This window comes from Siphateles boraxobius, unplaced genomic scaffold (assembly GCF_051911475.1).
Source record: "Siphateles boraxobius isolate OS27281-9 unplaced genomic scaffold, OSU_SipBor_1 17, whole genome shotgun sequence".
NCBI classification, from domain to species: Eukaryota; Metazoa; Chordata; class Actinopteri; order Cypriniformes; family Leuciscidae; genus Siphateles; species Siphateles boraxobius.
Genome location: NW_027508777.1, coordinates 7,535,923 through 7,561,722, shown reverse-complemented (window position 1 = coordinate 7,561,722; position 25,800 = coordinate 7,535,923). Strand labels below are relative to the sequence as shown.

The 25,800-nt window shown below is 36.6% G+C and overlaps 1 protein-coding gene and 1 long non-coding RNA gene across 4 annotated transcripts; both read left to right on the top strand.

Moving 5' to 3' along the window:
- Positions 1 to 2,124: 2,124 nt before the first annotated feature.
- On the top strand, positions 2,125 to 6,002 carry LOC143740150 (uncharacterized). Of its 3 annotated transcripts, none has more exons than XM_077232206.1 (3): positions 2,125 to 2,508; positions 2,665 to 2,833; positions 5,591 to 6,002. In XM_077232206.1, the coding sequence occupies exons 1-3, from the start codon at positions 2,181 to 2,183 to the stop codon at positions 5,718 to 5,720; spliced, it is 627 nt and encodes a 208-aa protein (XP_077088321.1). In that variant the 5' UTR covers positions 2,125 to 2,180; the 3' UTR covers positions 5,721 to 6,002. The 3 variants fall into 3 exon arrangements, 2 of the variants coding, with proteins under 2 accessions (XP_077088321.1, XP_077088323.1); XR_013204773.1 differs by having other exon boundaries at positions 2,126 to 2,498; XM_077232208.1 differs by having other exon boundaries at positions 2,135 to 2,505; positions 5,591 to 6,001.
- Positions 6,003 to 14,662: 8,660 nt separating this feature from the next.
- On the top strand, positions 14,663 to 19,929 carry LOC143740149 (uncharacterized). The gene is made up of 3 exons (XR_013204772.1): positions 14,663 to 14,689; positions 14,941 to 15,022; positions 19,866 to 19,929. It is a non-coding gene; the product is annotated as an uncharacterized LOC143740149 (long non-coding RNA).
- The last annotated feature ends 5,871 nt before the right edge of the window (positions 19,930 to 25,800 follow it).

Sequence of the window (25,800 nt, the reverse complement as noted above, 5' to 3'; positions counted from 1 at the left end):
ATGTGCGGTCAACTCTGAGGTGCCCAAGCTTTCAGGGCAAGCCATTCAGAATTGGAATTTCTTAAGATTGCTTCCTATATTAATTGGTGACAAAGTGCAAAATCCAGAAGATGATGTGTGGCAGTTAACTCTCCAGCTTAAAGATATTGTTGATATGATTTGTGCACAAACGATTTCATCAGCACAGGTAGCCTATCTTGACATTCTAATCCAAGAATATTTGGAATCAAGAAAGTCTTTATTTCCTGAAAGTCCACTAAAACCAAAACATCATTACTTGCGGCACTATCCAGCACTCATTTTTAAATTTGGCCCCTTGATTAGATTATGGACGATGCGTTTTGAAAGCAAACACGCCTACTTTAAGAGATGCGCCAGGCATTTGAAAAACTTTAAAAACATCTGCCTAACTTTATCTGAAAGACATCAGATGTTTCAGGCATATCTTTCAGCTGGGCCAGGATGCAGTCATCTTTTGCAAGTCAAAGACTGTTGCACTTTTTACCCCAACCTTTACAGTGACACAATTAAACATGCAGTGAGAGAATTTAGCTTTTCAGAAATCAATACTAGTGTATCCACAAACATCGTGTACAAAGGTACATCATATAAAAAAGGTAATTTTCTTGTGTCAAAAAATGATGAGGCCATTGAGTTTGGAGAACTTCTCATTATCTTAATTCAAAATGATGACGCTGTGTATTTTGTGATGGAAGTACATAAAGCTGACTATCATTCTGAATACCATCTGTACTCAGTGACAAAACAGAACACCAGGTTGCAATGTCTTAACATTAACGATTTGGTAGATTTTTATCCGTTACCATCATACATTTTTAACGGGCATCAAGTCATTCCACTGAAACACAGTGTGTTGTCGAAATAAAGAGGTCTTGGCCACAGTGGTGGAGAAACCACACAAAAAATGCTCATGTGTGGTTAGTAAAAATATACAATTTGAACAATATGAAAGGAACATAATTTTTACTTTTAGATGCACAAAAAAAGTTTAAATCCTCAGACACGTATTCAAAAGAAGTGGCTTTTCTTATATGCATGTTGTCACTTCACTAAATGTCAAATTTCTACTTGCTTGATTCTAGAAATGTCTGACTCGGAGAGAATGTTTGTACGTACCGCCATCACTGAGGTCTTGCCCGACCTTCCAGAGGTGACACAGGACATCTTAGAAGAGACCTTGCAATCTCTTGGTGTGGAGACATATGAGGATTTTAAATGTATTGAGGAAGCTGATTTGCTGTCAGCGTTGAGGCCAATTCAAGCCCGAAAAGTCATTGTTGCTTGGAAGCTGAGATGTAAGTGATGTATTACATTACAGAATGCAACCAGTGCCAACAATTAGATGGCCTAAAACATCTGAAAGGTTGGAAATATAACAAATTTCACAATGTGTTAATAATTGTCTGTGTGCAGGCCAGACCCCTGGAAGCAGCAGCTCATCTGTTGATGCCTCGCCAAGACCTCCCACAACCTTTGAGTCTCTATCCAGAAGTTCACAATCAACCTCTTCTGACCACTCCCAAAGTCCTAATCCAGACTGGGTGGACACCTTTCTGGTACCATGGGATAAGTTACCAGAGGAACTGATGCAGTTATTAGAGAGAGGTAGACGTCCAAGTCCACGAATCAGAATAGAGATGGTCCGGATTGTGGTTCGTGAGATGAGGCGAAAAAATCCTTGCCCAAGTAAAAAGAGTTCTACCGAAGTTGCTAAAAAGATGGTGTCGAAATATCCTAAATCTCTGCAAGACGTAATCGAGGGAGATGTGATTGGGCCAGGGTACCACTCTTTGGTTAAGCAACTGCAATATAGAATTGAAAATGCGAAGCGCTCTACAACCCCAAAAATGAGAAAACGAAAGCATCCCACTGATGAGTCTGACACAGACAAAGTCCCTCCAGAACAAAGAGCAACCATGCAGGACACTTATGGGTGTATTAACTGGGATTTAAAATTCCTCCCCATTGGAGAGACTCCAGAGAGCCAGAGAGAAAAGAAAGAAACGATGAAGATGATGTCCCAGCAAACTGATACAAATCTAGAGGAGGTCAAATGTCTGATGAAATTGACTTTCTACACACAGCGTAAACAAGTGAACCAGGGCTGAGATATAAAATGCCTCCTGAAAGAGTGGCCGTTTTTATTCAACGAACTTGGCATGGCAGTCCATTTCAAAGAACTTGCCGGAATTGGGCTTATAGATACTTTCACCCGGAATGTGGATCTGAAGGGGAACCGACTCTTGAACTACCTCAATACTGTTGGTGTGAATAGGAACAAAAAGTTCCTACAGGCTGTAACAAACTTGAAAGTGATCAGGGGAGAGCTGAGTGGTTGCTCTGAAGACGTCAAAGAGATGTTGCTGCTTTTGCTGTCCTACTTTAACGAGAAGGAAGACGCAATGCTCTGTTATGTGGAGGACACCTGCCTGGCAGAGGAAGTACAGATGGACCAAGTTCATTTGACTCCCACCCTTGTTGTGTGTGGTAAGTTCCCTGTTTTTTCAAAATCTCTTGTATTTTTCTTCCTTTCTCTTTTTTGTGTATTTGTAGTCAGATTCTTAATGAAGAATGTTCTTAATTTTTGTTACTGTAATGGTGTAGTATCTTTGTTTGAATATTTTTTTCTTACTTTCTTTTTAGGTCGATCCTGTTTTTCAGCTAAACGGTTCATGCTGTGTGTGGATCAAAACATTATACTTGACAACATCCCCTCCTTCATTTCCGCCCTGTGCATGATGTTTGGGAGCTATTATTGCTTCAACATCCATTACCCATCAGAGCTGGCATCAACCCTGGAGTTTCTGCAGAGGTATGTCTTCTTGTATAGGCTTTATGGAACAATTTCACTGTATTGAACTTAAAAAAAATTAAGGTAGCTGATGAATTGACTTAGGGGTTAGGGAAGCTGTCATTTTGCCTTTTTACAATTAAGTGGTTAATAGCCAATACTATTTACTTTTTTAACTTAGTGTTAGTATGATTTGTTTTTTGTACATCAAAAATAGCCATAATCAAGAAATAAAAGGGCATTTTCTACCCTGATTTTAGCTTCTGATTTAAAAACTCTGTGTGAAGGGGCGTGTCTGCTGAGACTGTAAATGGCCACTGCTGTGATTGACTATCATCTTTGTATATAAAATAAGTATTACATGTAGTAAAAGATTGAGATTTCTACTTTTATACTGTTACAACTTGCCAGCTTTCGAGATAAGAGTTAGTTCACCCAAAAATGAATATTCTGTCATTAATTACTCACCCTCATGTCGTTCCAAACTCGTAAGACCTTCCTTAATCTTCTAAACACAAATGAAGATATTTTTGATGAAATCTGAGAGCTCTCTGACCTCTCCATAGACAGCAATTTAATTAACACTTTCAAGGCCCAGAAAGGTAGTCAAAAACATTGTTAAAATCATCCATGTGACTCCAGTAGTTCATCCCTTAATTTTATGAAGCGACGAGAATACTTTTTGTGTGCAAAAACAAACAAAAATAACGACTTTATTCAACATTTTTTTCTAGCCTGTGTCAGACTCTTACGCTGTTGACGTAACATAAACAGTGCAACGATTCCAGAATGCCGGCTTACCGTTGGCCGACGCTATTCAGGTGACCACCACGATGCATGCGCGCGATCCGTTCCTTATTGGAGGAATTGGAAGCGTTGCACTGTTTATGTTACGTCAACAGCGTAAGAGTCTGACACGGACTAGAAGAAATTGTTGAATAAAGTCGTTATTTTTGTTTGTTTTTGCACACAAAAAGTATTCTCGTCTCAGGAATGAGCATTGTAGCCGATGACAGACATGTCTGTTGAGTGCATGAGTGCAGTCATCCTGTCATTGGAACTTGATTTCTGCAATCTCACGATTGCTTCCATCATAACTAACAGTACAAACACGTTGTAAATAGAATCTCTTTATGGATGAGTGATGAGTGAACAAAGATTGACAGCTACGCAACTACCACTTTGACGCATCAAAAAGTTCATGAAGAGATCGTAAAAACTAATCCATTTGAATTGAGTGTTTTAGTCCAAATTTTCACATCACTTTATTTGATGAACAGATTTATTTAGGTTTTTATTCACATATAAACATTGGTCAGCAAACACGAACAAGCTCAACCAGGCCTGCTTTTGACGCACAAGAACAAACCTCATTGGTTCTTGAGAAAGTTCAAACAGGCTGCCTGGTTCTCGCACATCAAGTGAACATGCTTGAGCTTCTATTTACCACAACTGATGTGTAAGCTGATGAATGTTTATATGTGAATAAAAGACTAAATTTACTTTGTTCATCATAGAAACGATTGTGTCTGCAATTTTTTGGACTAAACTGTTCAATTCAGATTAGTTTTTTGATCTCTTTCAACTTTTTGAAAAAAAAAAAAAAGTTTCAGTTGCGTAGCAGTCAATGTAGGGACAGATATCTCAGATTGGATTAAAAGATCCTAATTTAAAGGGTTAGTTCACCCAAAAATGAAAATTATGCCATTAATGACTCACCCTCATGTCGCTCCAGGCCCGTAAGACCTTCGTTCATCTTCGGAACACAGTTTAAGATATTTTAGTTTTATTCCGAGAGCTTTCTGTCAGTCCATTGAAAATGTATGTACGGTATACTGTCCTTGTCCAGAAAGGGAATAAAGACATCATCAAAGTAGTCCATGTGACATCAGTGGGTTAGTTAGAATGTTTTGAAGCATCGAAAATACATTTTGGTCCAAAAATAACAAAAACTACGACTTTATTCAGCATTGTATTGTCTTCCGGTTCTGTTGGGGATCCGCGTTCAGTGACGCTGCTGACGTAAGACGCTGCTGACGTGTGTCTGGTGCGCCCGAGCTTCGTTTACAGTCTGAGGGAGACGCACGCTGGAAACAAAACAATCTTCACAAACATGTCTAAGGATTTCCACACAGAGGAAGACTTGCATTTTTTTGCCCAGCCATATTTATTTGAATCCGAATACACGGGCACACCAGATACACGTCAGCAGCGTCTTACGTCAGCAGCGTCACTGAACGCGGATCCACAACAGAACCGGAAGACAATACAATGCTGAATATAGTCGTAGTTTTTGTTATTTTTGGACCAAAATGTATTTTTGATGCTTCAAAGCATTCTAACTAACCCACTGATGTCACATGGACTACTTTGATGATGTCTTTATTTCCTTTCTGGACAAGGACAGTATACCGTTCATACATTTTCAATGGAGGGACAGAAAGCTCTCGGACTGAATCTAAAATATCTTAAACTGTGTTCTGAAGATTAACGGAGGTCTTACGGGCTTGGGATAACATGAGGGTGAGTCATTAATGACATCATTTTCATTTTTGGGTGAACTAACCCTTTAAGATCTTAAGAAGACTTAAGAAAGAACTAAAGTCTTACGGGTTTGAAACGACATGAGGGTGAGTAATCAATGACAACATTTTTGGGTGAACTAACCCTTTAATACCTAAAATATTTGTAATATTTGTATAAAATAATTAAGTTATTTTTTCTGTTAATAAAACTATTTTATAATTGATAAGTTGCCTGTTTTTTTTCTTTCCCAAGGTGTTTTTTCTCCATCAACCCAGAGAAGGGCACCAAAGTGGAGAAGACACAAACTTCACGTCTCAATGTGAACCCAAGAGTCCTTACTTTAATTCAGGAACTTTCAGATCATGAGTGGCGGGATGTCTGAAACTCTATGGACATTTGTTTGGACTTTACTCTGAATAAGGTTTGTTTGAGCTTCTATGCTCAGTTCTTCAAGATCATTTTTCAGGCAAGTTTGGATACAACATGTACAACTTAGTTTTATTGCTCTCATATTTTGTAATATTGTCCTATACATCAGTTTGCAGAGATTAATTGTTTAAAAAAATACTTTCTTGCCCTCTCTTTCTCTGTTTTTCATTTTTACTCTTTTTCTTGTCTTTGTTTCCTTCCATCTCTTTACCTCCATCAGTTCCAATGAGATAATTAATCTGTACACTACATATTACAAATTGTATGTTGTGCTGCTTTAATATTAATAAAGAAGGCAAGGCAAAAGGCAAGTTTTTATTGGGTTTTTATTTTTAATTCAGCAGAAAATTGATGTTTTTATGCAGTTTTGTACTAAAATGCACAGTTTAAAACTATAAAGTTGTTTACAGTGACTGTAATTTTTACAAAATAATTCTGGCAACCACAGCTGCCAAATTATTTTTGTAAAAACAACAGGATTTTTTTGCATAAACAAACTTAAAAAGTCTGTATTTCTTACAGTAAATCCCTGTAAATTTTACAGGATTGTTTTTTACAGTGACTGTAATTTTTACAAAATTATTCTGGCAACCCAACTTAAAAAGTCTGTATTTCTGACAGTAAATCCCTGTAAATTTTACAGGATTTTTTTACAGTGACTGTAATTTTTACAAAATTATTCTGGCAACCCAACTTAAAAAGTCTGTATTTCTTACAGTAAATCCCTGTAAATTGTACAGGATTTTTTTTACAGTGACTGTAATTTTTACAAAATAATTCTGGCAACCCAGCTGCCAAAATTTTTTTGTAAAAACAACGGAATTTTTTTTACAGTGTACCCTACTTGATAGGCGTGGTGTTTGCCGGAAAGAAGCGATCAACGTGATTTTCGCGCGAAGAAGAAAGCGACAAAGTAAACACCAATGGATGGCATACAGCAGATCTTGTCCTTGCTTCTCGTCATGTTTGTCACAAGAAGACAAGCGCCGACATTAGGCATTTCTCAATACCAAGTATGTAAAGTTCTCAGCAGAGGGACTCCCGAGGACGCGAGTCCGGTAATTCACCACATGGAACAGCGCGTTCTGCATGTACATTTTAGGCAACAATAAAACGAAATATGTTATAAAACACCACTCTGCCTCTTTTCGTTTTCATTTAAATAAATTTTAAACATTATAGGCACACAAATGTGGTCCAGGCAATGTATAGACCTGATTATATACATGTTTAACGTTAGCCTATTTATAACAAAACGAAATATAAAACACAACCCTGCATCTTTTCGTTTAAATGTAAAAAAATATTAAACATATTCCAGGCAATATGTGCATTTGTACAAATGTTGCAATAAACAACATTACAGTGATAATCTTGTAATAAAAAATGACAAAACTCAACCCTATCTCTTTTTGTTAAATTTCAGTTCTATCAATAATAGCCATTATAAAAGTATAAGTAAAAGGTAACGTTACAAGAAGCTATACAATAAGAAATAAAGCAAACAATTCAGACAATTTCAGCGCTAGTCTAACGTTAACTTTACAACGGAAAAGTTATAGCCTAAATATATGAAACTTCACTTAGCCCTCAGCCAAAACGATTGGCCAGGGAATGAATTATCGATTCACGAGACCAAAGATCACCCGTTAGATATACACAAGACGAATTACCACTAGCTGCTACAGAGTCAGCGGCAAACGTCAGAACGACTAGCCGAGGAAAGGCTGTTCCAGGTGGGGAACATGAGCGCCGAGCGCCCGGTGATCGCCTAGAATGGATCAAATTATCATAAATCATTATAAATAAACCGCAGATTTGAGCTTTAAACAACTACATTCTCGCCTCAAAAACTCTTAAAACTACATTTCGTGAAAGAATAACCGTAGTATTATATTCCAACTGTATATTAAAAAATGGCGCTTCTTATGTTGCCATTCGCCTCGCGCAAGTGACGATCTCTGTCAACCAATCAGCGTTTTGCAGTGAGTCTAGCTCCACCCTTTAGTACCGTACCACTGTGCTAGGTACCCCAACGGAAGGGTACCCAAAAAGTGGTACGGTACGGTTCGGCTTTTTGGTACCATTCACAACTTTTGACAGTGGAAACGCAAATAATTGCGTACCGTACCGAACTGTACCGTACCGTACCGCTCAGTGGAAACGAGCCATAAGCGAGCTGAGGCGAGCTAAGGCGATACTAAAATGTGACGTGAAAACAATGCCGACTGCTGATTGGTCAGAGAGAATCGTCACTATTCACTGCGTCATCATTGCACGCGCCAGAAGGAGTATCCAGAATAACCCCGCCTTTTTTAAATAGTTTAGCCAGAGATAGTTACTAAACTTACTACTATTATTATGGAAACTCGGAAGAATACGCCGTGGTCAAACGAGGAGGTGCAGACATTCCTTTGTTTGGTTGCCGAAGAGAGGATCCAGCGAGAGCTTGATGGGGCAACGAGGAACGAAAGGCGTCGCTATGACGACCGGGTACTATTTGTGGCGATACTTTCTGCAATGGAAAACGGAACGAAAAGCGAGCCGAGTCGAGGCGAGCCAAGGCGAGTCGAGTCGAGTCGAGCTGGTACTGGTAATGGAAAAGCGCCATTTGTCCCACTATAAGGGGTGCATGCAGGGGTGGCATTTTGCACGTTAATGGGTCATAGAACTATACACAATGAGTTTTAAATTCATGATTTAATATTAATTATATTTTAAATTGTTATATGTTTTAATTCTAGATGTTTATTTATATGCTGCGTGCCTTCGAAGTGTTTTAATGCGCGTGCGCGTAAACATTCGAGTCGCATTTAAAGACTGGAGCGCGCGCAAGACCAGATGGAAACGAGGAAACGTCATCAACTGACAAACAACAAAACTCCCGTCTCTCGCTGTTGTTTTCACTGCTTTTAGGTAAGTTTAGTAAAAAAAATCACACAAATAATACATACAAACGTTCCTGACACCTTGTAACTGATACGCTTCTGTTGAATATTTACTTTATAGAAATGGGTTTGTGTCTTCGGAAAAAGTCCGTTAGCATCTCAACCGTTTTCAGAAGAGGTAAGTTCAGGCTAACTCTACAGACTTAGCTCTTGTTTATATAAGTTTGGGGTTTTAACCACATCTTCGTGTAGATAACAGTTTTTGATAGTTTTGTTTTGCTGGTAATTTGTTAATGGGTGATTGGAAGTAAGCTAATTTATTTAGCTAATATTTTTTTATTGCATTTCTTAGAACATACAAAATCAATGCCATGGGGTAAATATAATTGAGAGTACAATTACATGTTATAAATTCAGAAGAGTCTCATGCAAGTGACACAGTGAGATGGTTTTAAGAGCTTTGGAGTTGCTGGATGTACTGAGAGTGTCCAGGTAGGATTTAAGTTCCTTACAAAAAATAAAAAAAGTAGTGCTTAGCACCCTGAAATTTACATTTGTGTAAAAAAAATTTCGCAAGAAAAATAAATAGGTTTATCAAAAAATATTGGTCCTTTACATCTTTTTCAAAGTTGTGCTGACCAAATAGAACATCTTTGTATGACAAAGAAAAACTCTGTAATGAAAATGTGCGAACAAAGATACAGAAATCCTTCCAGAACAGACTTGTATATGGGCATTCCCAGAAGAGATGGGACATAGATTCGTGTTCAGTATCACAAAAAGAACATAAAGTGTCAATATCAGGAAACATCTTTTTCAAGTAAAGCTTCACAGGATAAAAAAGATGAAGTAATTTTTAAAGACACATCCTTAACCTTATTGGTTATTAAATATTTAGAAGAAAAAGTCCACACTTTCTTCCATGGAATATTGACGAACTGGCCTTTCCAGTACGACACAATGTATGGAAGAGAGACAATCTCATTTTGAAATAGCTGTCTAATTCTTCTGTTCTGACTAGAAGAGTTAGATAAAAAACAAATATTTCCAATCATTGTATCAAAGGGATGAGCTACTGACATAGAAATCTGGGATCTAGCTGAGTCTCTAAGAAGAGTTATTGCTCCATAAGGGATGGCATCCATTACAATAGAAAATTCTCGAGGAGTGACAGGTATATTGTACTTGTTCAAAAACTCTGAATATGAATACAGGTATCCATCAGAATTGATTAATTGAGAAGCCAAAATAAAATTATTTTTAACCCAGTTTGGGAAAAACAATGACTTATTTTTATAAGTAATATCACAGTTATTCCAAATAAAGTACCGGTGAGGACTAAAATTGTGTTTATAAATTAGGTGCCAGGCCAAAAGCGCTTGTTTATGAAAATTTGACAATTTAAGGGGCAATTTGGAGATGTTATAGTTACATAACAATAGAAAAGGGAGACCTCCCACCTTGGAGAAAACAAGACTAGGAAGAGTATTCCAAAAAGAATCAGGGTTTGTTAAGTACTGTTTTAACCAATTTATCTTGAAAGTATTATTTAAAGAAGTAAAATCTAGAAAGTTTAGACCACCACACTCATAATTATTAATAATCACAGACTTTTTAACGTAATGACTCTTATGCTTCCACAGGAAATCAAATAACATTCTATCAATATCTGCACACGCAGCTTTATCCACATATAAGGAGAGAGCAGGGTAAGTCAATCTTGAGATACCCTCATATTTAGCAATAAGAGTTCTTCCTCTCAGAGATAAATCTCTCTGTAACCATGAATTGAATTTCCTTTTAGCTTTCCCAACAACTGGGTCAAAGTTCAGTCTGCATCTGACTTTATCATCCTTACATATGGATATACCCAGATAAGTCACCTGTGATTTAACTGGAATACCGTAAAGAGAGAGAGAAGGACAGGTTTTAACAGCTCACATTTATTAAGATTTAAGTTTAAACCGGAAGCTTTAGAGAAAAATTTAATGTGTTGGATTGCAATCGGAATCTGTAATTTATCCTTTAGAAACAGGCTAGTGTCGTCAGCTAGCTGACTAAGAAGTATATGTTTGTTGGAAATAGTAATACCTTGCAGATGGCTTCTCAGAAGAAAGGAGGAAAGAAGTTGTGCAGCCACAAGAAATAAATAAGGGGATATCGGGCAACCCTGACGAACTCCTCTTGACAATTGAAATCTAGGCGAGGTACCCGATTTAAGGTTGATGGAACAGTTGGCATTGTTATAAAGAGTTCTTATAAACTTTCAGAATGGATCACCAAACCCAAGCTTTTGGAGAGCTAGAAAAATAAACTCGTGTTCAAGAGAGTCAAAAGCTTTGTAAAAATCTAGAAAAAGAATAAAACTGCCATCATTAACTAATTCGCTATAGTCTAATAAATCTAGAACAAGTCGGATATTGTTTGCTATATGTCTTTTTGGCATAAATCCTGATTGAGTCTCATCAATAACTGAACTCAGAACACACTTAAGTCTTTTGGCCAAAGCCCAAGCTAATATTTTATAATTGTTATTAAGAAGACAAATAGGTCGCCAATTATCTATCAAAGTTGTATCTTTTTTAGGTTTAGGTATCAGAGTTAAAAGCCCTTGTGTTAAACTAGAAGGCAATGTTTCTGACTGAATACTCTCCAAAAGCATCTCTAGCAGGAACGGTGCTATTTCTTCAGCAAAGTTTTTATAAAACTCGGCCGTTAGGCCATCGGTTCCAGGAGATTGGTTATTTTTAAGGCCCTCAATCCCCTCAATTACCTCAGTGATAGGTATAGTTTTATCACAGGCAAGCTGCTCATCTTTAGATATAGACCTCCTTTAATGACTGAAAGAAAAGAGAGGCTGAGTCCTTACAGTAATTAGATTTATTTAGTTCAGAATAAAAGTTGCTACAAAAAGAGGCAATTTCCTTAGAATTATCTGTCAAAATGCCATTAATTTGTAGCGAACTAATGGAAAGATTCCTAGAGTTGTGTTTTTCCATTCTAAAAAAATAAGCAGAGCTCTGTTCACCTTGTTCTAGCCATTTCCTCCTTGAACGAACATAGGAGCCTTCAGCTTTGTATTTATAAATATTGTCTAATTTAGATTGGAGCTCTGTAAGTTCTGTTAGAACAGTTTCCGATAAGCTTCCCTGAATTTTGCTCTGAAGTGTTTTGATCTTTGATATGACCTTCTCCTCTTCATTCCTTCTCTGTTTTGCCAAATTGCTGCTAAAATGTCTAATACACATTCCTACTTCATATTTTAACAATTCCCAATTTAGACTAAACATTTTTTCAGAAGAAGCTTTTACCCAGTAGTATCGAATCAGAAAGGAAATTCTTTTTTTCAATTCATCATGCTTAAGTAGAGATGAATTCAGTTTCCAGTAAGAGGCTCTAGAATTTATATTTGAGTGTCCTGTGGATAGAGGAGTAGAAAGGAGAATAGTGTGATGATCTGTTAAAGGAGAGGGAAGAATACTAACCGAAACATTATAATCTTTGAAAGAGTTTGGTACAAGCCAATAATCTAAACGGGAAAGTCTTGAGCGATTCTTGTTACCCCATGTATAAGATTTAGTATTTGGAAACTTCTCCCTCCAAATATCAACTAAATCCAACTTTTCCATGAACATTCTCAATTTTGAATTAGGAGAAGTAGACTGCCTAGGAGGAAATCTATCAAGATTGTTATCAGGAGTGACATTAAAATCACCACCGATACAAATTATAGCATCAGGAAATGTATTAAACCATACTAAAATGTTGTCTCCTATCTCATCAAGTAACAATTCATTTTCTCGAGAGGTATTATATCCGTAATTGTTCACCAACAAAACAAATATATTATTAATACAAATTACCAACATAAGAAAGTGCCCCTTAGGATCTATATAACTCTGTAACACTGAACCTGCAAAATGGTTTTTCATTATCATAACACCAGCAGAATGTTCCGAACCATGAGCCATCCAAACCTCATTACCCCATTGGTTTTTCCAAAAAGTAATGTCAATTGAACCAGAGTGAGACTCCTGGAAAAAACAAAAGTCACTTTTGAAAGACTTAGCGTACAAAAACAACGCTTTACGCTTTCCATTATCACTCAACCCCCTGGCATTGAGAGAAACAATTGAAATAGACATTCAAAAGAACAGAACAAGAGATAATAGAACAAAGGTACCAGTAGTAGAACCCTCAAGGGAAAAGGTGCATCGGTAGCTGACTAACCCAGTCCGGTAAATCCAATCTTCGGCATAAACTCAGTCAATCAAATTAGTGAGCTTTCTTAAAATGAAATATTACACCCACTAGAATTAATCTGGTTTACCATGCTTAAGGTGGATAAATTTCAGATCCATCAACAAAGGCACGACCTCCAATGAAGTGAGCTTTCTTTCCCTCCTTTCGAGCCTTATCTACAGCAGGCCAAAGCAGCTGTCTTCTTTCTCGATAAGTCGCGATGAGATCCTCCGTGAATCGAAGTTGATTGGCACGAAGAAACTCCGACGTCCTCGCTGCCTTCCACACTCCGTCTCTCGTAACTCGCGAAGAAAATTGAATGATGATTGATCGCGGTCGTGAACTATTCTGGAGCCTCCTTCCAATGCGATGAACTGTATCGATTTTGTATGCTAGGTTGCTTCCTCCCTCAGGGAAAGTGGCTTCACAGATACGGATGGATTCCGCCCTGACGTCATCTCTTTCCTTCTCGGTAACACCGTGTAAACGTAGATTCCAGCGACGGGAATATCTTTCCAAATCAGTGAGACGCTGTTCACAGAATCCCATCTTTTTCTCTTCAGTGTTCAATCTTTTCTCTACGTGAATGACTTGGCCTTTGATGTCGTTTAGTTCAGCACATACGAAGTCCACTGTTTTTTTTAAACCTTCAATTTTTAGGGCATTTTCACTCATCATTTTCTCTATGGCGTCAGAGCGAGTGTTAATCAAATTAGAGAGCGTCGAAACAACAGAGGACATATCATCATCTGCCTTGCCTTTCTAAGATGGAGGTTTAGCTGGGCTATCTGGAAGTGGAGTTTTGGCCCCAGGCAGAGTTTCTTCCACAGATGCATAGTTGTGAAAGTCCATCTTGTCAGATTGCCGCGAAACACGCGACATACCTTTCCTTTTGTCAGCGGTCGACTTCATATTTCTAATATCAGAGAAAGCAGAAAGATAGATGTGGGTGATTTTGCATAAAGGTAACTTTAAAAAGTGATATTTATGCCGTTATTAAAGTTTGTCAGCAGAGCTCGGCGAAAGTTAAGTTAGCAGGACGCCATCTTGGACTCCTCCATTTATTTAGCTAATAGAATGCACTGTGCTGTTAATCAGTGACGTCACTTACAAATATTGATTAAAAAATGTGATTTCAGGAGCGACAGAAAAAAAACTACAATAAAGGGTGAATTATTGTTTAATCATCATCATAATAATTTCATATGCATTTATTTCACAATATCTATTATCTTAAGATTATATATATATATATATATATATATATATATATATATATATATATATATATATTCTTTCTCTTTTCTGCATTTCACCTCTGCCTAGCTTGGTTCCTTGTAATAAACCCTATGTTCTATTGTAAATCCTATTTAACATTGTTGGCTCTGTGACAAATTGCATGTTATGTTCCTAGATCATCATGTTGATGGCCTGCTGCACCCCCTGTCCAAGACAATCTCCATGGCTATGAACCATATGATTAGTAAGCAAAACCTCAAACATACAGTGCTCTACTGTTCAAAAGTTTGGGGTCTGTAAGATTTATGCTTTTGAAAGAAGTCTCACATTTAAGAAATCATTAACCCCAGGTTTTTTTCAGTGAAATTGTCCTTGAGAAGCCTGTAGGCTAGATAATCAGCTAATAATAAGACAAATATAATGGTCATAGTTATAATAATTAATTTAACTATTATGATAATATCATGGTCATTGTTATGTTTTATTTTATTTCTCTACTCTGTCTTGAATTATGTTGGCCAATGACACAGACACCATACTGTCCAACTCAAAGGTATTTATTTATTTATTCGTATGTATGTTTTATTGAAAAATACTGAAATTCTTTTTACTTATAAATGCTGAATATTGGTCAGGGGGTCGACAACTTTAGGCACGTAAGTTATTTTTCACAGATATCTGGCCAGCTTACTCGTGGCTCATACTCTTAGCCTTTAAAATGTTTGAATTTATATCCCCAATGCAATATCAGGGGTAAAGATATCATTAGAGTTCTTAAAGTTATGGCTATGCTCTTGTTACCAGATGAGATATAATCCCTAGTGTTTGGCCCTGTGATTCTTCAGGACAAGATCTTGATGCCATCCACACTCAGTACATGAAGAAGGTGAGTTTCATAATAGCTGCCACTATCACAAATCAAGAGACCGAACACAACAGGCTTTAATCCGTATGAACTCATCCATATGTAGGGATGAATACCGAAACCCAGTATTAAACTGGCCCTGTGGCCAAACTAAGGACAGGGTTCCCGCGGATCCTTAAAAAGTCTTAAATTAGATTTTTAAAATATAAGACCATAAAAAGTCTTATAAAGTCTTATTTTTACTTATGAAAGGTCTTACATTTTAGATGACACTTCGACTTAGACATATCTAAATGTTTTCCAAATTAAAACTCTCTAATTAGCGTAGTATTATTTTATTATTATTCTATCTTTGTGGATTTGCTTGTTCACGTGACAATTCGCATCACATTCGCGGCAGAATAACGTCTGTCTCCTGCACGCGAGAGAGGAGAGAAGAAGAAAGTTGGCAAATGTCAGTTCAGTAAGTTCATTCTTTGTGCGTAGGGGTGTGCGATGTGTAATTGTCTACTATGATATTGTAATCATTGTTTTAACGATGTACGAGGCACTGTGAGCTGACATCGCATTTGTCTCTCGTGCTTTCATTGCGTGATGTGTCAGTGCAGTTATAGGTAGGCCTATGTCCCCAAATTAGTTTTTGTGTTATATTTATATCATATTTTGTTCTTATTTTAGAATATCACATCAGTAAGAGTGCCGTTTTCCCATGCACAAGTGTGATATATTTATGTTATACAATAGTTAAATTAAAAATAAATTAACATTGTGAGTTACTTTTTAGACACCATATTGTCAATATTGTTTGTTTTCCCTTTATTCCGCCGACTAGAATTTCAAAATGAAACCGTAGCAGAGTCTCAATGCAACAGACAGCGATGATTTCTTGACTGAAATCCACGTTTTGAACGAGTCATTTTGAGGATTCAATGAACAATGAAAACTTGTTTCTTTCCCGAATTAGGGCTGCAGCTATCGATTCTCTTTGTAATCGATTAATCTAGCACTTAATCGATCGATTAATCGAGTAATCGGATATTTTTTTGTGTGTGTTTTATTAAGAGAATAGTTATATTAAACTTGTGTCTATTTCAGTTAAAGCTGTTATAAGTTATATACTATAAGTTATATAGTATGCAAGTTATAAAGCTATCTCATATGTGAATTTTCCTTTAAGATGTTATAATATAAGCATATTTGTGTATTCTGGTAGTTTAACGCTGAAGAAGAGCTGTAACGTGACTTGTTGTTGAACACGCAGTAAAAGCTGACGCACTTTTTGTTCTGTGCGTTTTAACTGAAAAATTAGTACTCTGAATCTTGATTTAAAACCAACATGCTGGGGACTTTAATTTTTGTTGTTGTCTGTAACTATTTGGCAGACGTGAAATACAAACAAGGTCTCGCAAAGACTGCAATACAATATTTGTTCCTCCATCACGTCCCGGTGTGTACAGTGAATGCATGCTGAAATTATTGTTGCGTGGCTACATAATAGTTTAAGCATATGTGATGCATTGCTGCAATTGGTCTGTGTGTGTGTGCGTGTTTGTGAAGGGGTTCTTTTTTTAGGCTATACTCTCTTGCAATTGAACGTGATAGTTACGTTTACTACTTAAAAATGTCATCAAAGCTAAAAATCATATCTAGTCAAACCGCATCACGACATCGCTACTAATAACAAGTTACAGTATGTGATTCAAATCAGCGAACATCAATAGGCTTAGACTATACGTTACCTTGTTTCAGCGAGTTAAGTGAATTAAGTGTAATGATCCCACACTTTAGACAATTTTTGACGTTTATTTACATATTTATTCTCCGCCATCGCGCCAACTAAATTCAAAATATATGCTTCCTGAACAGGTCCGTGTGAATAAACGGTCCGTGTGAAACAATCAAATCCCTGCGCCGCGCGTATAGTGCAATTTAACGCATAGGAATAGGAATTTTAACGAGGCTTCGAGGCAGAGTTTTTGCCTCGAGGAATTTTTGTAATCGAGTAACTCGAGGAATCGTTTCAGCCCTATCCCGAATGAATCCGCCGTTTGAACAAATCGGTTGAATGAATGAATGACTCCCTCAACTCGCTTACGGTATTAAGACAGTGACTTGCTGCCGCCTACTGGCGGTTTTAGTTTCATATTTACCCTTTAATTAAAACGTTAAAATTAGAAATAATTTCATATTTAAATATTGAATAATCTCATAGCTTTATTTATGCAATTGTAAACGGAGTGTAAATATTAATGCCACTTCTGATGCCGCTTTTGTGTCACCTCTGCAAAGCAAAGATGGATTTTGATTGAATGATTTAATTTGACTGGTAACGGTGGTACTGTATAGCCTAATTATTGTGTAATTAAGTATTATTGTATAAATAAGTATAATTTAATTTGAATAATTTGAATGTTAGTATTTGACATAAAAGGTGATGCATAACTCTAAATAAGTTTAGAAAAAATGTCCATATATAGGTGAAAATGCCCCTGGAAATCAATTTAAGGTGGCAAATATTGCACATTAATTAATCATTTCTGTCACTACTGTGAACTGACCACTGCATAGAATATGAAAAATATGAATATCTTCGTGAGTCTGCTGTCAACAACAGGCCTATACCAGCCATTGCACAAGTACAAAAACACAATCAGTAAAATATCATCTAATTATTGTCAACAAAACGTTTAAAATATCGAGATATATTTTTGTCAATATTGCACACCCCTCATGTACGGTATTAATTTTGATTTCTTCAGGTCTTAAAAAAGGTCTTAAAAAGCATTAAATTTGACTTTAAAAAATGTGCAGGAACCCTGTAAGGAAGACCGCAGTATCGATAAGCTTGGACGTTATCGGTTCTTCATACCACGTGTGTTTTTCATGCTGGTTGTTTGTAATTTTGTAAGAGTAGGGAGAGGCTGTACCTCTCATGTGTGTGTCCTGTGTACTATAACTTTACAACAGGAGCCGGTACTTGATTGAAAAGTTTAGAGCTGTTTTTTTTCACTCTCTATTCTCATTATGTTCATTTACATGCCAACAGCTCATGATGAAAATGTTCTAGCATTTATATACTACTAATAATATTGTTGATATTAAGCAAAGTTGTTTACAAGATCTTTAAAAAAAATGTATAATTAAATGTCTTTATTATAATATGACTCAACTATGAAATGGTTTTACTGTTATCTGTGTCTTTCCTTTTACTTTACAGCACATCACTGACAGGCTTTCCTATGTGATTGATTCAAGTTTTCTACCATTGTATTTATCCAAATGAGGGTTGTAAATGCATGGACATTTTATATTTGCCATTAACTGTTAATCTTAGTTCTCTGGACTTCTCACAAAATGCCATTTTAAAGGAATATTCAGAGGGGTGAATTGAAATAATTTCTTTTGGGCAATATCATGCCCCAAATATTGTATATTGAGTAGGACTGCACGATATATCGTTTTAGCATCAATATCGCGTTGTGCACATCCACGATAGTCCGTCGCAGGATGTGCGTTGTCATGTATAGGGATCGTAGTTTATCTGTGATCCGTATGGGCCAGTTGTCCCCCGGTTCGGCACGCATGTGATTCGCGGATTAATTGCAAAGTTTAACCATCATAGAGTGAAAGTTTATCATTGCATGTGTTTTTAAGTCGAGTCAGGCATCAAGCGCAAGAGGACTCACGTGCACACACAGAGCCATGCTGACAGCACGTGAATGCCCAATTCAGTTCTCTTTCTCTTTCTTTTGAGCATAAACGGGTACATGCATGCAAAATGAAGTCAAATGCCCATCTCGGCAATCACCCCCCATCAACAAAACTGAACAGCCCCCCCCCCCCCCCCACCCCCACCACCACCACCACCACCACCACTTGCCAGGATGAATAAACTTTTAATAAACTACAGAACAGCGCGAGCGGGAGGCGGCGCGCCGCACGCGAGCAGAGCTTATATGCTCTGAGACCGGACACTGCACTAGTGATTTAAAACACACACACACAGGTCTGTTAACTTAAGCGATATTTTTAATAATGTCTTATAATATTTTTCAGACTGACAAAGTAGGGTAGATTTAAATAAATAAAAACGAAATTTAAATAAAAAATAAAAATGAAATTTAAATCAATAAAAACAAAATTTAAATATAGAAAAACGAGATTTCTCCTATATATCGCAGTAGATTCATTTAGATTGATAATACGGGGTAAATAGCATAATACAATTTGTTTCTATATTATTCTATTTTCGACGATGTCAAAGCAACACAGCTTAGCCCAAAATACAAGCTCATGCATGCACTTCTGTCCATACAAACTCCGCTGTTGTTCGCTCTAGCCAGAGAATACTCACGTTGCAGGAACACTTTTAGTAGTCCAAGAAGAAGCAAATATATTTATTAAGTAGCTGTAACAAAGTTATATGTTAAGTATTATATTTCACCAGATTTTATAGTGTAACACATATTCAAGCACGAATGAGAACCGTTTCGAGGGGGATGCCAGGTGTGCAAAAAAAAAACACGAATATTCGAATGTCACATTTTCAAATCGAATATCAACCCACCGAACGAATATTTGAATATTCGCGTCCAGCCCTAATGCAGATTCACTTCTCTACAAAATCTCCCCAATTATTATATAATAATTAATTCTTTTCAAATAGACCTAAATAAATATTCTGATGAAATTGTTTTTATATCGCAATATATATAGCAGAAAAACAAAATATGTATTTATGTTTTTCAATATCGTGCAGCCCTAATAGTGAGCATATCTTAAATTGAACCTGGAATGATAATTTGTGATACCAGATGAAATGTATGTATGATAGATTTTTAACTGTACTATGTTTGTATTGCAGGTTTTCTGGGATCCCAGCGGAAGGCATCAGATGTTGGCCTGGACAGATGTACCTGTACACCACACGGCCTCTGCTTTTGCATGGATGGCTGATTACTATCATGTTCTGTTAGGGTATTATTATAGCAAAACTGAGCACCTGTGGCAGTGGAGTCTTTAGGTTTAAAGTCACACATCTGTAAATTTAAAGTCACCGAGAACGTTTTTTTTATTTTTTTATAGAAGTTTCAAACTTTTTTCTCTCTCGCAAACACAGAAGTTACAGATTTTCAAATTCTTCATTGGAGGTGCACAAATACTATTTTACAAATCACAAATTAAGAAATGTATATGCTCACATTTAAGCCGCGATCACACAAGGGGTTTGAGCATATGAATTTAAAACAAAAATATCATTCTTTTAAGTCAGCCAAGAGGTCACACCTTCATGTATTGATCTTCTACTGGTCACACGTTATCATGTAGAGCAAATTCACAGGTTGGAGTTCACCAGACTTGAACTGGAATGCAGTAAAATATGAAACCTTACGAGAGCTAGCATTTCCAATCTCCCACATTCACATGTAAATGAATGGAAGTCAATGGAATGAAAAGTGAAGTGTGACCACATGAGAATAGCCAAACAGTATAGATGATTCACAAAATTATACACAAAGAAATGTGCATGATTGGCCAAAATTGTACTGTCCTCAACAAAAATATGACCCTGTGAGTATTGGTAATTTGTAGAATAGGATTTGTGCACCTGCAATGAAGAATTTAAAAAGGTGTAACTGATGTGTTGTGTCTGTGAGAGAAAGGAAAAAAACGACATGTTTGCAACTCCTAAAACATTTTCTCAAAGACTTGACATCTACTCTGTTTTGCTTCAATAATACTCGATATAATACATAATTTGAGACGATATTCTGATCATGTTTTTTCAAGCACAATTTATCAATGCCAACCACATCAATCTTTTTAACTATAATTTATTTTGTATAAAATTAATATACAGTACCGGTCAAAAGTTTGGAAACATTACTATTTTTAATATTTTTTGAAAGAAGTCAAGCTCATCAAGCTAGCATTTATTTGACAAAAAAAAAACAGTAATATTGTGAAATATTATTATAATGTAAAACAGCTGTTTTCTATGTGAATATATAGTAAAGTGTAATTAATTCCTGTTTATAATATATCATGTGACACTGAAGACTGGATTAATGATGCTGAAAATTCAGCTTTGCATCACAGGATTAAATTATATTTTAAAGTATATTAAAATAGAAAACCATTATTTTAAATTGTAATTATATTTCACAATAATACAGATTTTTTTCTGTATTTTTGATCAAATAAATACAGCATTGATGAGCAGAAGAGATTTCGTTCAAAAACATTAATACTAGTAAAGTAATACAGATCATCAGATCATCTTTTTTCTTTGTTCATCTGGCTGTTATAACTCATGTACAACAGCATAACAAAATCTAAAGTTAGTGATTTAAGGGCCAAGAGACCAACTAAAACAAACACTGATCACCATAATGGTGACTTAAAATTCCAGGGGGGGTTCTCCTTCAGTGATTCTGCTTGTTACCATCAGGTGTCTTAAATAATACTTAATCATCACTCAATCACAAAATGATCTCATTAACCTAAACACTGCTTCAGTGTTCATTTAACACTCTGCTCAGAGTTTATATATTTCACACTGATTTTGCTGTGCCTTTACAATTAAGTCAGTTTATAGTTTTAGTTTTTAGGACAGTTTTTAGCATTTTAATCATTTCAGTTAATAATTTTGTACATAACTGTTACCATATCACTGGTTTGTTTTAAGGGGCTGAAATATCAAATAAAAAAGCAATTTGTTTGAATGGTTGCCTGTGCTCCGTAAGATTATTTAAAGTGTATTTGGAATTGTTTACTTTCTTTGTCACAACAACCAATGGCAGGAAAAATAGAGAAGACATAGAGTCAGCCAGCCTGACCAGCTAGAGCCAACACTGACCAGCTAAGATCAACACTGACCAGCTAAGACCAGCCAGCCTGGCCAGCTAAAACCAGCCTGGCCAGCTAAGACCAGCCTGACCAGCTAAGATCAGCCTGGCCAGCTAAGACCAGCCAGGCTGACCAGCTAAAACCAACACTGACCAGCTAAGATCAACACTGACCAGCTAAAACCAGCCAGGCTGACCAGCTAAAACCAGACTGGCCAGCTAAGACCAGGCTGACCAGCTAAGATCAGCCTGGCCAGCTAAGACCAGCCTGGCCAGCTAAGACCAGCCAGGCTGACCAGCTAAAACCAGCCTGGCCAGCTAAGACCAGCCTGACCAGCTAAGACCAGCCAGGCTGACCAGCTAAAACCAGCCTGGCCAGCTAAAACCAGCCTGGCCAGCTAAGACCAGCCTGACCAGCTTAAAAAGTGTTCAAAACCCCTCTAAAACCAGCCTGATAAACCAACTATGACCAGCTGGGAGACCAGCCAAAACCAGCCTGACCATCTTAGGCTGGTTTTAGCTGGATTTTTCAGCAGGGTTACTGTTTGGATTTAATGTGATTTCTCATTGTGGTGATGATATTATGATTCATTCATTAATTTGATCAAAAGTAATTCCATTTTGTAAAATCATTTAGTAAGATCATTTTAATTCCAAAATTCGCGAGGCAGACATTATGTGATAAAATCATAAAATACAAACAACTTGCAAACACGCTCCACAGCGCCACCCAGTGCGTTTAGTTATAACTGCAAGTAATTTTTCAAATAATAATTAGAGATCGAATACTCGTGCACACCCCTAATGAAATGCATGACAAAAAAAATTGATTAATATAAACACAACAAAACAACTTGAATTATTGATAAAAGTTAGAATTGTTAACTCCAACTCTCTCCTGATCCTTCTATTTAGTTGCTGGTGGTTATGCTCAACCAGAGGCTGAACAGAATTTGTTATATTCAGCTATTTGACTACCTTGTTTGTAAAGTTGAAGCATTCATTAAAAAAATTAATTCAACTCTCCCACCATAAATAGATTTAAAATGAAATGCAAGGACTTGTCAGTCTGGGTCACATGACCATAAACGATTAAATTTCTTCCTTGTAGTGACCATGGCATTTCCCTTTGCTAACTGACTAGTGGAAGGGCCCTTCGTGAAGGGATTCAGTGGTTCACTCTTGTTTAGAACGGCTCTACAAATGGTGTCCCATTCCCGAAGTGCCCTTTTAAGGGTGCAAAAACGCAGTTTGGAATTCGCCCGTGTACATGTACCGTGTATGTCGATCCATGCCAAGCGTACGGTGTACAGACCTCAGACATATGAAGACAAGGCATCATGCCTCAGACTAAAAGCTTCAGTCATTGGACAAAACGGCATCGATTCTCAGACTGAAAAGCTTCAGGTCTCAGGAAAAACAATGTCAGGTGTCCGGTCTTGTACAATAGGCATCAGACGAAACAGCCACAGACAAAGGCCTCATTTACACTGCAGGTCTTGATGCCCAATTCTGATTTGTTGCCTATATCCGATTTTTTTGACCGGCCATTTACACGTTTTTTCAACTGTGACCTATTTCTGATTCATGCGTATGGAGGTAGTTTTGTTTCTTTATTATTCAATAAAAAAATATATTTTCAATTAAAAAAACCTTCATTCAATAAAAGAAAAACTTTTCAATCAAAGAAAAAAAGTAAAAAGGTTGCTTTAAACAAAACAAAACGGACTTCTATCAAAGAAAACATTTTCAATCAAAGAAAAGCAGTGTTCAAATGTATTTTTTTGAGTCTCAAATATATTTTTGGATTCAAATACTTTTTTTCTTTGATTGAAACGTTTTTCTTTTATTGAAGTGAAGGTTTTTTTAATTGAAAATATATTTTTTGATTGAATAATAAAGAAACAAAACTACCTCCATACATGCGTTTACACTTGACATACTATCTGATACGTTGTGCATAGACGAACGCGAAATATGAATAATGCTAGCTCTGCAATATATTCAAAGTTCACCAAACATCACCATGATTTTGAGGTGGAGGACGAAAAGGGCCATCATTGCACCTGCGCATATGCTTCAGTTATTGTGTGCGAGAGAGATCTCGACTGGTGGGAAAATACAACACGATCTCATGAAAGTGCGTATAGCTCTAATTTTGTTTCTCGTGCCATATATGCCAAAAATAGTTTTGCGTGCATGATACGTACTTCAAACCACTTGGGTAGGATTAGGGAGGTGTGGAGTGCGTGCGTATTACACGCCATAAACTGCATATCATATGCACGCAAAAACTATTTTTTGGCATAAATGGCACGAGAAATAAAATGTGTGCTATTATAGATACGTACTTTAATGAGATTGTGGCGGGCTTTAATGAGGAGCAGTGGGTCTATGGCATAATGAGAAACGGCATCAGACATAAAGGCACCGGGCGAAACGGACTCAGATGGAGTTTAGAGGTTCGCATTGCCCCGCCCCATGTGACATCACATGTACGCGGTTCAGATCAGATAACATTTGATGGAAGCAGTAACCCGTCATGATATATTTATATAATTGCTTTGATCAAATGTTACACTAATCACATTGTATACAGAAGAGAACATGCATTTCGCAAGTTTTATTTGCACATTTAAAAAGTTAGATGACATATTTCAAGTAGCTATAGCTTGTATGTTGGCAAACTATCGATAGTTTTCATGATCATGAAGTTAAAACGTTCTTAAGACATATATCAGCACCAGAACATCGTACAGACATATTGGTTGGCTCGTATGCAATCATGTACAACCTAGCAACTGAGTGGCGAGTTTTGCCACTGCAAGCACTTTTTCTCCAGGAAATGTACATTCTGGTTTATGATGAGATGCGCTCCCATTCACGTGTAATGCAAGTGACCGGGCCGGCGCCTCCATGTAATGATTATATTGTCTGCTATATTTGCTTCTTATTTATTAAATCCAGGCTATTGGTTTATGAAAAATTGATTAAAATTAAGATACAATTTATACAAAACGAAATTGACTTCAAAGAAAGGCTTTCTACAAAACAAGTCATAATGAAGTGGTCAAAATCATGTCTGACCCATATATTGCGCATCCTATCTTACTCATGCTGTTCACTTTTCATAATCAACATGGAAAAAAATTACATTATTATAATTTAACAAATAGGAAAATAAATGCGCTTATTTAATGGCTATAGTAGACCTTCAGACTCTCTATTGCTGCATAATAATTTGTTTGTGCATAATAAAACATCTGCAACATTAATCAAGTTCACGGATAACTGCGTGTGTATGTATTAATCATTATGACACTAAAATCACAATAAAGTAGGCTATACTACAAAAAAAATCAGATGAGCCCAGAATATGAACTGAACGTTTAATTGATGCTAAACCAAACCGATGCTAAACGTTTAATTAAACGTTTTACTCCCATAGAAACCATTATAAAACGCATAATGTGGCTTAATACAGATTAGAATGTCCCCTTATTATGTTGAAATAGCAAGTTATTATTTCGTAATAAGATTTATGTCAAAATAACCAGATATTATATAAAAACAACAGAAATTGTCAAAAAATAACGACTTTTGTCGAAATAACAAGATTATGTCGAAATAACGAGATGTGTTGAAATAACGACTTAATATCTGGAAAAAAAACAAGATAAGTTTTCTTTGTTTCTTCGCAGCCTGAATATAATTGCTTCCAGAAATTATTTTTGGGGGTGCTATCGGGGTGCTTTGGTCTTTCTTGGGGTGCTGAAGCACCTGCTAGCCCCCTTCCTAGCGGCGCCCATGAATATATCCCATACAAATGAAAAATGTTTACAGCAATGTTAAATCAAGCAGTCTAATAGCTCGAAATATCGCTTTAACTTCACGATCGTGAAAACTATTGATAGTTTGCCAACATACAAGCTATAGCTAGTTGAAATGTCA